General features: G+C 28.0%; 1 protein-coding gene across 1 annotated transcript; it reads left to right on the top strand.

Annotated features, from left to right (window-relative positions):
• Positions 1–370: 370 nt before the first annotated feature.
• On the top strand, positions 371–11,134 carry LOC107443500 (carbonyl reductase [NADPH] 1). Its single transcript, XM_087154288.1, has 9 exons — positions 371–929; positions 1,119–1,200; positions 2,111–2,289; positions 3,310–3,422; positions 3,510–3,635; positions 4,371–4,512; positions 5,684–5,747; positions 6,126–6,228; positions 10,966–11,134. Exons 1-9 carry the CDS (start codon positions 909–911, stop codon positions 10,967–10,969), a joined length of 834 nt encoding a protein of 277 aa, XP_087010414.1. The 5' UTR covers positions 371–908; the 3' UTR covers positions 10,970–11,134.
• The last annotated feature ends 1,950 nt before the right edge of the window (positions 11,135–13,084 follow it).

Genomic DNA, 13,084 nt, shown 5'->3' with positions numbered 1-13,084 from the left:
CTTCCAAAGTTAGGAAAAAAGAGCCCAAGGCAATATCAAGAAGCTAAAAACTTTTTCCCAAATTGTAAAGTAAGGAGGCTATTTGACAACTCTGTGGGTGGTAGCTACGAAAGTGGGGATATTTTCATCAGTGGAAAGAGCGTTTATTGCACATTTGGTTATATTTTGAAAAGCGTCCGACGGTGTAAAAAAGAAAAAAAATGTTTTATAGGCTTCCGAGGGCCCCAGCTCCGAGTAAAACTTTAAAAAAAAGAAGAAAAAATGTGGGATCTGGGTGCCCTCTTAATTTATAAATAATACATTAATTAGAAGAAAAAAATTTAAAAAAAAAATGGCAATGCAATGAGATTTTAAACTTTTCGGGGTCCCTGTCCCTATCACAACTCAGGGCGCTGGGCCCATCCTTAAAAACGGCTCTGCCCGAAATTAATGAACTTGAAGTTGCAGGAAGGAAATTCCCTCGAAAATGAAGATACACATGCAGCTACTATTTAATTAAACAAATATTTCTAATCTCCCACAGATAACAAAATGTCCTTGACTGCCTCAATAAGACCTTGGCAGAATTTTAGTATTCAGTAAATCCGATTAAACAGATTGCGAAGCTCTAGTTCGAAATAAACTTAAATCGAACATAACTCTTAACGAATGAAGGTTATAAGCGATCTTAACATGCTAATTGTTTTCTGCACCTCGTTATTTTTTTCAACGACTTGGTTTATTAGGATTTTTCAGTTTTCAAATATAAATGCAGTTTAGTAATGAAAGAAAGTTATACTTTTATTAAACTTTTCCTACTGTGCGACCCGTGAACTTCGGCTTGAAAGCTGGCTTAAACTGTCTGCTATACTATAGGACTTAAATTCTTGGTTTTTGTAGTGTGAATTTTGAATCAAATTTCGAAGAAAATGGCCCAAAGAGTAGCTGTTGTACGTATTGTTTCTTTGATTTTTATCTCTTTATATTTCTGCAAAAAAATAATTGCTTTTTTTGTAATTGCTACATGAAATTTGTTTCCTTATTCCTTCAAAAAATGTCAAATTTTTCACCTTTAGTTTTGTATATATTTTTCTTTTAATTTTATTTATGGTTATTTATGGCATTGTCTTAATTTTCAGGTGACTGGGAGCAATAAAGGTATAGGAAAGGCTATTGTACGAGCTTTGTGTTCTAAATTTGATGGTGATGTTATTCTCGCTGGTAAACATTTTTATTTATTTATTTTTGTAATTTACAAGTGGTATTCATAGCACTGCATTTTATTGTTTTATTCAATTGTAGGGATTATTAAAGTCATACGGTATTAATATAATCCAGTGTTTCCAAAACTAATGACTTTTGTGTACCCTTTCTAAATTTTTCGTAACACCACTGGATACCACTAATAAAAAAATGAATGTATTTTTTTAAAAATATGTTTATTTTTCATTTTTGGTTCGAAGTTTATTTGCATCAGTGAGAAGGATGATATTATTTTTGCTGTGATAAAAAAAATTGCACAAAAGTTAAAAATCACAACTTGTTTTTAACACCACTATAACAGTTAATTCTGCAAAAAATTGCCAATAGAAAATATGTAATTGTAAATTTTCATGGCTAGCTTTGTTTCTAAAAGAAAAATTTTGAAATTATCGTCTGTTGCAAGATATTTCGCTTAAGAACGCGTACCCCCGCTAAACTGTTCCCGTACCCCTAGGGGTATGCGTACCACACTTTGGGAAACACTACTATATTCTATAAAGTTAAGTCATGATCTTTAGATAAAAAGTTTGACAATGCACAAGACTTTGCTTCAGTTACATTTTTTTAAGAGCCAAAACATTCAAGTGTAACACAGAAAATTTTTCCATTGTCCTGTTTTACACTGGCTACAGTTTATACATGAAGTATATAAATATTACGGTTACAAAATCATTCTTTGTAAATAAAACATTTTTAAAATTGTCTTCTAACCGCTTTTTATACTGTTAGATATTACTTTAAGCATTTTACATCATAACAATGATTACTGAAAAAAAAAAGAGTTATGAAGTAGTCAGTTCTGTGATCACAAACCGCTTATAGAATTCAAGGAGTTATATTTCTGAATTTATAAATTATATTATTTTAGCTCGTGATGAATCCAGAGGCATGGCAGCTGTAAAAGATCTTGAAAAAGAGGGTCTGCATCCCAAATTTCATATTCTAGACATCACAAAGAAAGAAACAATCAAAGCACTAGCCTCATATTTAAAGGATCATTATGGTGGTTTAGATGTTCTAGTAAACAATGCAGCTATTGCATATAAGGTATTCTCTGTTTTGATTGAAATCTGTTGTATTTTTGCCCAAGTTAATTATACAATTTAAGTACAAATTATGGTTTTTTTTAAAAAACAATTCTGATGAAATTTATCATATTGCCCGCTTGTGTACAATGCAAAATAGCCAGTTAAAGTGATATTTAATTTTGAAGAATATTGAACTCTCAGTGCACTATTTTTGTATTTTTCATTTTTATTTGCAATTTTAATTTATGATAACCAATTATGTACTTTTTTTACAATTAAATTGGTTTAAAATTAAATCTATGTTTATTTTATGTTATGAAAGTCAAAAATTAAATTTGTTCTTAAATTAACTTTTTATTTTGGTACCTTCTGTATTACTTCATAATTGATTTTAATATAGTTTTTATAAGCTGTAACATGATTCCTTATTATGTAATTTGTAATAAATACTTTATTATTGTCAGCCTTCAAAAGTTTTTCATCATTTTATTAAGAAAAAGCTTGTTAGTAGCATTTTAACTCTGATATTTATTTTTTTATATGGGCACTTTTAGACTTTAAAATGAATGGGAGAAAAAAAAATGGATATGTATATAGGATCTTATGGTCTGAATATTAATTCCAAGTTAGTTGTTAGGGAAGTTTGAAAAGTTAACTTAAAGAATGCTTCTGATTAAATTCGTTTGCTGAATAAACTCATTTAAATTTACATAATATGTAAAGGACTGGTTTTTTATCAATCTATGATGAAGACATAAAACTAACAAACTTTTAATGCAATGGAATTAGTCTAATGTTCCACTGGTTTGAACAACAATAGAAAGTAGAAATTGTTTATAGATTAATAAATTCTTAATTAAAAAACTGAAGTGTCTGACACTTTAAAGTTAAATTATTGTTGTGTGATAGGTTTTTATGTGATACAACTATTGTTTATTTATTTGGCAAACTTTTTTTTTCTTAGTATTTTAAAATTGGATATTATATTGGGTAAAAGTTTGATAATTGCATTCTAGTTTCTTTACTTTTATTTTAACAGAACAATGATACAGCTCCATTTCCTGAACAAGCTATTAACACAATTAGGATTAATTACTTTGCTACTTTGGATGTTTGCCATGAACTTTTTCCTCTACTGCGAAAACATGCTAGGTAAGCAATCTTTAGTTCTTAAAATGAAACAGCTTAAGGAATATTATTGTTTTTTTTTTATTGATTTGGCTTTACTTATTTTTCTAGGGTTGTAAATTTGAGCAGTTCTGCTGGTCTGCTACATCGTATACCGGGAAAAGAATTACAACAAAGATTTTTGTCTGAATCTTTAACTGAAGAAGAACTTAGCAAATTAATGAATGAGTTTGTTGAGTAAGATGTATTTATTTACTTACTTTTTTTACTATATCTTATTTTCAACATCATAAAAGTTCAAGCATATTTATTTAAAATTTCAAAATTTGCAATTTATTTATTTAAAATTATTCAGTTTCAGAATGCAAAATTGTATAATTTAGTTTGTTTATTTAAATTGAAGATTATTTTGTTCTTCATTTTTCTTTTGCATCTACTTATTTGATATTTACCTAAAGTTGTTGATTAGTTTGAAGATCTATTTAATTGTGGATTTTTAGCATATTAACATTTTACTTATAATAAAAGCTGTTTGTGTAAGATTAAAGTAATGAATTTTCTTTTCAAGCAATCAACTTCAATATCTCTTCAAAAAAAGAAAAAGAAAATCTGTATTTCTATTCATTCTATTAACAATAAAAAAAAAACTTCATTTTAAAACAATTTATTTTATACATTTTTGTTCCATTTTTCTTTTAAATTTATTTTTTGGAAAAAAAGTAACTATATTTTTCTTATTTATATAATTTCTATTATGAGATATTTTTATATAAATTTTAGCCTACTCTGGATTAACAAGCAATCTGAGTTTACTAACAAATTGACTCTGTCCCTATGTTTCTGTTCCTGTTTTAAGGAATTCAACTATATATTTATTTAGAAAGTAATTGTAAGATTGGTTGAAAAATATGCTTTTATAGACAGCGATTGTGATATACTCTTATTAATATATGCTATTTTCATATATTATAGAGCTGCTAAAGCTGAGGAAAATGTCCAGAAAGGTTGGGGTGAATCTGCATATGTAGTATCTAAAAATGGTGTGAATGCTCTTACATTTATACAGCATCGCAAATTCAGTCAGGATCCTGATATGGATATTGTAATTAATGCTGTAAGTTTATGTAAAAAAGTTTCATTTAAAAATGTTTACCCTTTTTTTTTAATATTTGATCTAATGTGTAGGTATAACTGATATAACACATATAAATGTAAAAAAAAAAAAAAAATTATGATCTTGCTTTTTCAAAAGTATATTATGATTTTTAATTTTCATATTGTTTGTTTTTCATTTTCATATTTATTAAATTGTTAAAATGTTTGCATTTTTATTTATTTAACTTTCGTAATCTGATATTAGTGAACTTAGTGATAAAATTATTATACTACTTATTAATTTATTAAATTAAAAATATATATTTGGACAATTGCTAACCTCCATAGAATTCTTCGTCCCACAGTGGACTGATTGTTAAGACACTGAAGTCAAGCATCACTGACTGCGGTTAGTATGCGGGTGGGTGTACTACTTGAATCATACTGCCTAGGGACCGAAAGTGTGCTGTATTGGTCCTCGTTAAACTGTTCTACCCCTTGATGTGCTCGACTTCACTCGCTGGTCGTTGAGCTATCAAAGGGAAGGAGCCATCCCCTCCGCAGTAGATCAAAATTGCTATGGCATGTTGTCGGATCATCCTCGGGGATGTTTCTCTGACTGTCAGTGAGAGCCCATTGTGCAGTTCTAGTGCGACATAAATGAACTACACCTATAGTATTCTTCCATAATAATGGATTGTCATTTGTCTTGCCCACTTAATACTTTTAAACATAACTACAAAAACAGAAAACTTCCAAAAAGATCATTTTACTCCTAAGTCATATTTATAATAATTTGTAAATGTATTATAAATATGATTTTAAAAATTTCCAACTTATTTCTTGCATCTTTTTATTAAAAAAAAAAAATTTTAAACTTTTTATTTTGGACTAGCTGAAGTTTTGATAATCTGAATGGCAGTATTTCAAATAAAGTAACTGTATAGTTTATTATGTTTAATAAACTATATAGTAAAATACAACTGTTAACATTAAGTATGAAAATTTAAAAACAAAAATATATCAATCATTTAATATAAGTTATTTATATTAACACACAGATTATGTATCGTTTACTTTTGAAAGTGTTGATTTTCAGAATCTCTTCTTCTTGGTTAACTTCTCATAAGTTTTTAATAATTCTTTATATATTTTTTGATAATCTTAGTAAATTTTCAATAATTTTGTAGGTTCATCCTGGGTATGTTGATACAGATATGTCTAGTCACAAAGGTCATTTAACGCCCGATCAAGGTAAATTGATTTCCCTCATTGTTTTTAATTTTTTCCCAATATTTTTTTTACTGGTTTTAATAATAAAATACAACTGAAAAAAGCTTAATATTTTTCTTCTTTTTACTTTGAGTAGTTTATGCAATTTTGCTTTAGTTTATTGAAAATATTAATAAATTAAAGTATGTTTACCTTTTTTTTAATTTTCTTCCTGCTTTTCTCTTTTTCTTTGTATACTTAATTATTTTTTTAACAAAATTTTTAAATTTTTTGTTGCAAAATTTATTTATAATGCAGTCTTATTTATAATGCAGTCTTATTTTATGCAGTTATTGTTATTGTATTATTTATTGATTATAATTGTCTATGTATTAATTGTTATGTATTATGAACTAATAGGTGCTGAAGCTTCTGTATATTGTGCTCTTTTACCACCTGGTGTGGAATCTCCACGAGGAGAATTTATCTGGAATGACAAAAAAATTACTCCATGGTTTTCTAAGTAAGATAAATCTTAATTTTTAATTTGCTGCTTAATCTCTACATTGTTTCAGAATTGAAATATGCGCTAAGTTATCTTTACAAACTTGTTTTGAAAAAAGGTTAATCGCTGAATTTTATTGGTTTAAATATGCCTGAAAAACAAAACAAATTAATCTAAAATACCACATACTATATTTCTCGAATTCTGATTGGTGATGGTCTAGTATTTTACATTTTTTTTATGTTTAGTTGAGAAGATATTCAACATCAATTTATCTGTGAAAATGAAACAAAAAGCTATTTAAAAAATTCGAATTTCTGCCTTTGTCTCAACCCCTATGACAGCTGAGTTTGATTGGGTGAAAAAAAGGCCTTTTAACTGCAAATTATTGCATTGTGTTGAACTTTGTAGATGCCATGACTAAAATGTAACAGTTTATGTTTTATGTAACTTATTCTTCAAAGCATCATAACTGGACTCAAAGTTGCTCCTAAATAAAATGAATAAACAAGTAAATAAAATAAAAAGTATTCTGGGTAAATATGTAAGTTTCAGCTGCTCTAAATATTTATAAAAAATGACTGAGCTTAATACGTTGTTACTCTAAGATTTTTTTATGTATCAATTTATCTTCAAATCTTATGAAGGTAATTTCCTTTGTTAATTTTTGTGCAAATGAACAATAAGTAATCATATATATATATCTTGTCATTGTATATACTTAAATAGTTTTGGACAGAGATGTATTATAAACAAGATTTTTGCTTTATTTTTATAATAAAGTTGAACCTGGTTATCTCGAACCTCTTTATCTGGAAAACCTCTTTATCTCAAAATTTCTGAAATTCCCTACATTTACTGTCTAAAATCAATGTATTTTCCATGTTTATGTTGAAATTTTTCTCTTCAAAACCTCCGTTTCTCGAATTTTTAATAATAGAGCAAAAATGTCAAAAAATTTTTGTCAGTCGAATTCGTAGACAGAGATGAATTTCTTGAATCCACAGGAAGTAGGAATGAACAGGTTAGGGGTTTTTCTTGGAATTTCAATCACTATCCCTGCACTTCCTTAACTGGAAAGGAATACAATGATTCTGGCAGTAAGTGAGGGGTTAATAAGTAGTGACCATCAGGGATTAGCTTTTCAATATAGATAAAAAAGCTAAGAATAGGAATTCATTTTGACCTCAAAATTGCTACAAATGGAATTAAGAGTTTTGAAGTGAACTATAGAAAACAGTTGGTACTTAAACTTGTAGATGTCATCGATGTAAAAAGTTAGATGCTATCAGAATTACTGTTTTGCCTGGAGAAATATGTCTCTAAAAACTATCCAAAATGGTTTTAAAAGCTAGTTTTAAGAATGGCTGTGATGATGATGAACAAGAGATTTGCCAGAATGAAATGCAGTAAAATCTGGATTTAATGTTGACTTTAATTTTGAAAATTTTTACCAGTGAACAACTGCCTGGCAACTTGGGGAACATTGACAGATGCGGAAATCATAGGTAATGTCAAAGGAATATCAGATGAAGAGGAATAAGCTGAAGATCATATTAATGAATCAAAAATGAATGCAAAAGAAGCAGAAAAAGCTGTAGAATTTTTATAAATTACTCTGGAATCCCAGGAAAATGTTGGCTATGAGGAATTTGCGATCTTTCTAACCTCAAAAGAATAATCGAAATAAATAAAATTCTACATCGAAAATCTTTAAAAAAAAAAATTTTAGTGTTAAATGTATGTTAAAAAACTGTTATGTAAATAGATGTATTTGGTATATATAATTTAAAGAAATGATGTTTTTCTACTGAAAACAATTAAAGCACTTTTAGGAGAATTTCTTAATTAAATTTGATTTTTTTAGAGTACCTGTATAACTCGAAACCTCTTTATCTCGAATTTTTCGCCTTTCCCGTGAGATTCGAGATAAACAGGTTCGACTGTATTTAGGATTGAAATTCGTTATAAATTATATTCCTATAAATAAAATCATTCAATTAAGACAGAAAAGTACTTAAAATTTTTCTTTCTATTCTTTCACTCTATTGAAAATAGCAATATCTATCAGCTTTTCAATAGATTAACAAAACGAGATCCATATATGGAATAAACTGACTCAAACTTAAATGTACTGTAGTGTATGAATGTGTAATGTAGCACATTGAGCTTAGCTAGTGGGGTGAAGAGGGGACATCTGTCCACGGGTGCAGCCTTAGAGGGGTGCAAAATTTAAGAAAAATAATTGAAAATAAATTCCAAAATAAACTGTTTTCATTTTTTAACTATCGCCAGTTTCATTTGTAAATTAAGGGCACCATAACTTTTACAAATTTTTATCCAATTTGGTGATAAATTGAATAGGATGTCTATTACTATAATTATAGTTTGCTTTAATAGAAGTTTTTTTTCTTTTTTTAATTATTTATAACAAAATGGCAATATATTGAATAAAAAATGCCTTTAGACTACACGCTTATCGTTTAATGAAACACAATTGCCATAATCAAAAGCATCTAAGTGAAATAGAAACTGCACGAGTAACTTAAATTATTAAATTTTAAACAGACTGGAAAATTAAGTTATCAAGTTACATTGTTTAAAAAAATATTTTTCTCAAGGTTGAAAAATCTTAAAGTGAAATTTCACAATCCAATGTCAAGTACGGTGGCTTTTACATAATCATTCTAAAGTGACCCCAAAAAAGCCCCTTAAAGTTTCACATCATAATGCAAGTTTCACATCATAAAGTTTCACATCATAATGCTGTAAAAACTGAATTTGTCCCCAGGCATTGTAAAGCCTAGCTACCCCTCTTGTCACGAGTCACCCAATTTAGAATGCCACTGGTCATGGAAAAACATGACTGAATTGCATGGTGGTTAACAACATTGGCAGGCCTGCCAACTTTCTACACTTTTTGAAAAAGTTTCTTCTAGTGGTAACTAAGTTTATGCTTTAATGTATCTCTTCTGTCTTTTATATATTTGATTTAAAGTTATTTTTTCTACCACTACTTTTAAATGATTTGGAAGCTTATATAAAAAGTTAATTTTATCCAACTCTCTGGTGGTGAGGCGTCTGAAATGTTGGCAAAATTACCAAAAATTCGGTAAGCTTTAGCGTTTACTTGTCTTCTTTCCATAAAATATTTTCCAAAAGGCGTAGTAGTTGGCATCCTGCTTTGGTGGTGATCACTATGATAGTTATTATAAAATAGTTTAAAAATTTATTTATATTATTGTGGGTTGTATATATCCTTTCAATATTTTCTGTGTTTTTTTAGGGTATTGAAATACTAAATATTATGTATAATATTGTATGAAGTGCTTATGAAAATTAAATTGGAAAAAAGAAAGTATTTGTTTTAAGAAATTTAATAATTATTATAATGTATTAACAGAAAAAAAAACATGGATGTAATGAAATTAAAAAAAAGTAAAATTTACTTCTAATAAAGATAAATATTGATTTGCATTAAATTGTTTTTAGAAAAAAAAGCCAACTGTTTTGCATAGTTTGGATGGAAACAAAGAATTTATACTTTTACTTTATTCTGATGTGGTACAGAATACCCTTTTTTGGGAAACTCCTTATTCTGATGTAATTACAAATATTACTAAAAGGTAGCAAAGTATGTACAAATATGCATTATTACATATTGTACATGTCTTGCTAATTTGAATTATCTCAATTTATAATGTGTCAAAGCAGAACTATTGCAAAATGACATTTTTGCACATTAGTTCTGCTTTGACACATTATAAATCTAAACAACTGAATTGTGTGTGTAACCTATACATAAACATAGTCAAACGAACATGTTTTGGCAAGTTTAGATGCTATTGTAACGCTTTAACTTTTTAGTAGATTTTAAACGTTACTTATATGTATTTTAAAAGTAATATTTAGAACGTTGAACGCCACCCTAATTTTGCATGGCTTGCCCGTCTGGCCAAACTGTAATTAACTACAAACTAAAATAACAAATATTAGACAGGTTTTGCTAGTTTTAAAGGGTTTAGCATGACATATATGAAAAAAGTGGTGAATTATACAAGCCTTCGAATTGTTTCAAAATAGTGGTGGATAAAAATTTACTAAATTGAATTTATTAAACCAAGAATCACAATAATTAAGTGAATTTTGAATAAATTTTCTGTAATTCCATAAAAGAGTGTAAATTTTATAGTTCTATATCATGTTATACGCTGTCAGCCAGCTGTTTTTCGTGGCCTATGTGAAAGGTCAGTGTCAGCAAGCCTTGGCAGGTGCAGCCTAAATGTAATTTCAGTGTTAGCCACCGGTGGTTGACGAATGTAATTTCAGTGTCAGCCACCAGTGGTTGACCTTAAATGGAGACCTTAATGGAAAGTCCTGTGTCTGTCACCGATAGCTGACGCGGTGCTCAACATGTTAGGGAATGTCTTTTGAACTATTGCTAATTTGTTTGGCAGAAATAAAGGAAATATTAAATACTAATCGTTAAATGGTCTGTCAGTCAAATAATTTAGTGATCTAAGGTTAATAGCAAAATAATCTTATAACATAGAATGATTATTTGACATAAATTAAGGAAATATAAAAAATGATTGTCGAATGATCTGTTTGTCGAAAAAATGGCTTAAAGGATTTAAGTTTTGTTATCTAAGGTTAATGTTAATTGCAGAATAATCTTATAACAGTAAATGATATTTAATAATTGTATTTTCGTTTTATTTGTTACTGATGTAAATTATCTCATCTACATTTCAGATGAAAGCATAAGATGGAAAATTTAAATAACTGGATAAAGTTGAAAATCGATGTGCTGAAATTCTCATTACATTTTCAGAATTATAAATTCTTCAAGCCAAATGAAATTATAATTATGTATTTGTACTTAATTATTTTTATTTTTTTAATAAATGAACTATTACAATGAGTTTGTGTACAGATTCTTTATGTCCTAAAATTATTAAATCATAGATACCAGTTTACAATTTAATTTTAATTAAGTATAGATATTATATGTGTGCCCATATTACAAAAGTAATTTTAGAATCATATTTAGAAAGTCGTTTTTAATTTTTCAGGAACATTTCTTCCGATTTTCATCAAATTTTGCAACCAATTTTGCTCAAATGTTCCTGAAAAATTGCATTTCAAAAAAGTCACATACTTAAAATTCGATTTTTCAGAAACTATTCGACCGATTTCGCTCAAACTTTGTATTTTGCCATACAAAACTGCATCCTTTAAAATGGTGTAAAAATTTTTATATCTTACAATTTGAAATTTTTTTCGAGCATTGTTAAATAAAATAATAAATATTTACTAAAAGTTATATTTTGTATAGATACATCTTTGGATAAATACATTTTATAATTAGCTTAAAAAGGTATGGCGTAAAAGATATGGCGAAATATGCAAAAAATGAAATTAACATTCCAAATTTTGGACCTCTCTTCTGATCAAACTATGGGGACCATATATTTTGGGGGTCAGAAATCTGAATCCATTAAGAAAATTGTATGCTTAATCAGAGAAAGTACGTTTTTCTGTCTGATTTTTCGAAATAAAATATCATCTGCAGTAGTTAATTACTAGAGCCCGGATTTTGATGACCTAAAAAATCTCAACTAATGCCCTTAAAAAGTGCAAAAAATGCCCTTAAAAAGGGCAAAAAATGCCCTTAAAAATCCAAAAATTGCGCAAAAAATGCCTTAAATAAAGTAAAAATATTGAATTAAAAAAATGTTTTGCTCTTTAAAATTATTATGAGTCCTTTAAAAAATATAAAGCAATGCAATACTTGTTCTGCGTTCATTAAAGTTTGAAAAAAAAGGAAAATATATTGACACCAAAATATTTTTATTTTGTCTAGAAACTTTAATGGATATAACAACTTCCATCTCATAATATTACTAAATATCAGAATTACATTGGATTATTAAATGTTTTTTGATAATTTGAAATGTAAATGAGAGTCTCTTGTCTGAAAGTAAATTTTCATTCCTGCAGAAGCTTTCTTCAACGTCTACTGATGTTACAGGTGCGTACTTGAAAAAGACGGTCTCACTTACTGACAATTCTTCTTCAATTTGAAAAGATTTTGCTACACCTGTTAATATTCTATAGATTTTCTTCATTGTTTGGAAGCCAGTGTAATAATGAAAATTGATAAAAAATAATAAAAATTGGAAAAAATTAATAAAAAACTTTAAAAAATGCATTAAAATGCTAAATACGCCCCAAAATTTAAAGAAAAATGCCCTATAAATCTAAAAAAATGCTCTGAAAGACAAAAAATGTCCAAAAATGCAAAAAAATGCAAATGTCATCAAAATCCGGGCCTTATTAATTACCATATTTCACGTCACCCCCTCGAATCATTAAATTAAGTCCTGGGACGTGAAGATTCGAGCGTTAGATCAAAAGTTATTCTGGGTGGTCCGTTTGTTATTTTGCACGCTGTACATCGCTGATTTCACATGTTCTTGACGATTTTCGTTTCAGAATCATGGTAAAACAATTAATATAAACAAAAGTACTCAAGGAATTTTCTTTTTTATTTTGCTCCCTGAGCTTTTGTTCGCAGAGAAAAATACTTCACACTGTTAATTTAAGAAATTTATTAAGGTATCTCAATACTTGGTTTTATTATACTCAATTTTTCAAAATGAGAATTGACTTTTTTAAAATAAGAAAGTGGTTCATAGTTTAAAATATTTTAAAAAGTAAAAAGAAAATGCATTAACTTCTCTGGAATTTGGTAGAATGATTCATATTGATGAAGCTTCGCTCTTTCTTTTCTTCTCGATATTAAACATAATTATGCATGATTGATTTTCATGAAACCTGTGCAAATATCGAAAGAAACGAATTGTCATCC

This window comes from Parasteatoda tepidariorum, chromosome 10, assembly GCF_982258835.1.
Source record: "Parasteatoda tepidariorum strain Cologne lab strain chromosome 10, Ptep-v5.0, whole genome shotgun sequence".
Lineage (NCBI taxonomy): Eukaryota > Metazoa > Arthropoda > Arachnida > Araneae > Theridiidae > Parasteatoda > Parasteatoda tepidariorum.
The sequence above is the reverse complement of the archived record's forward strand: the minus strand, read 5'-3'. Positions and strand labels throughout refer to the sequence as shown.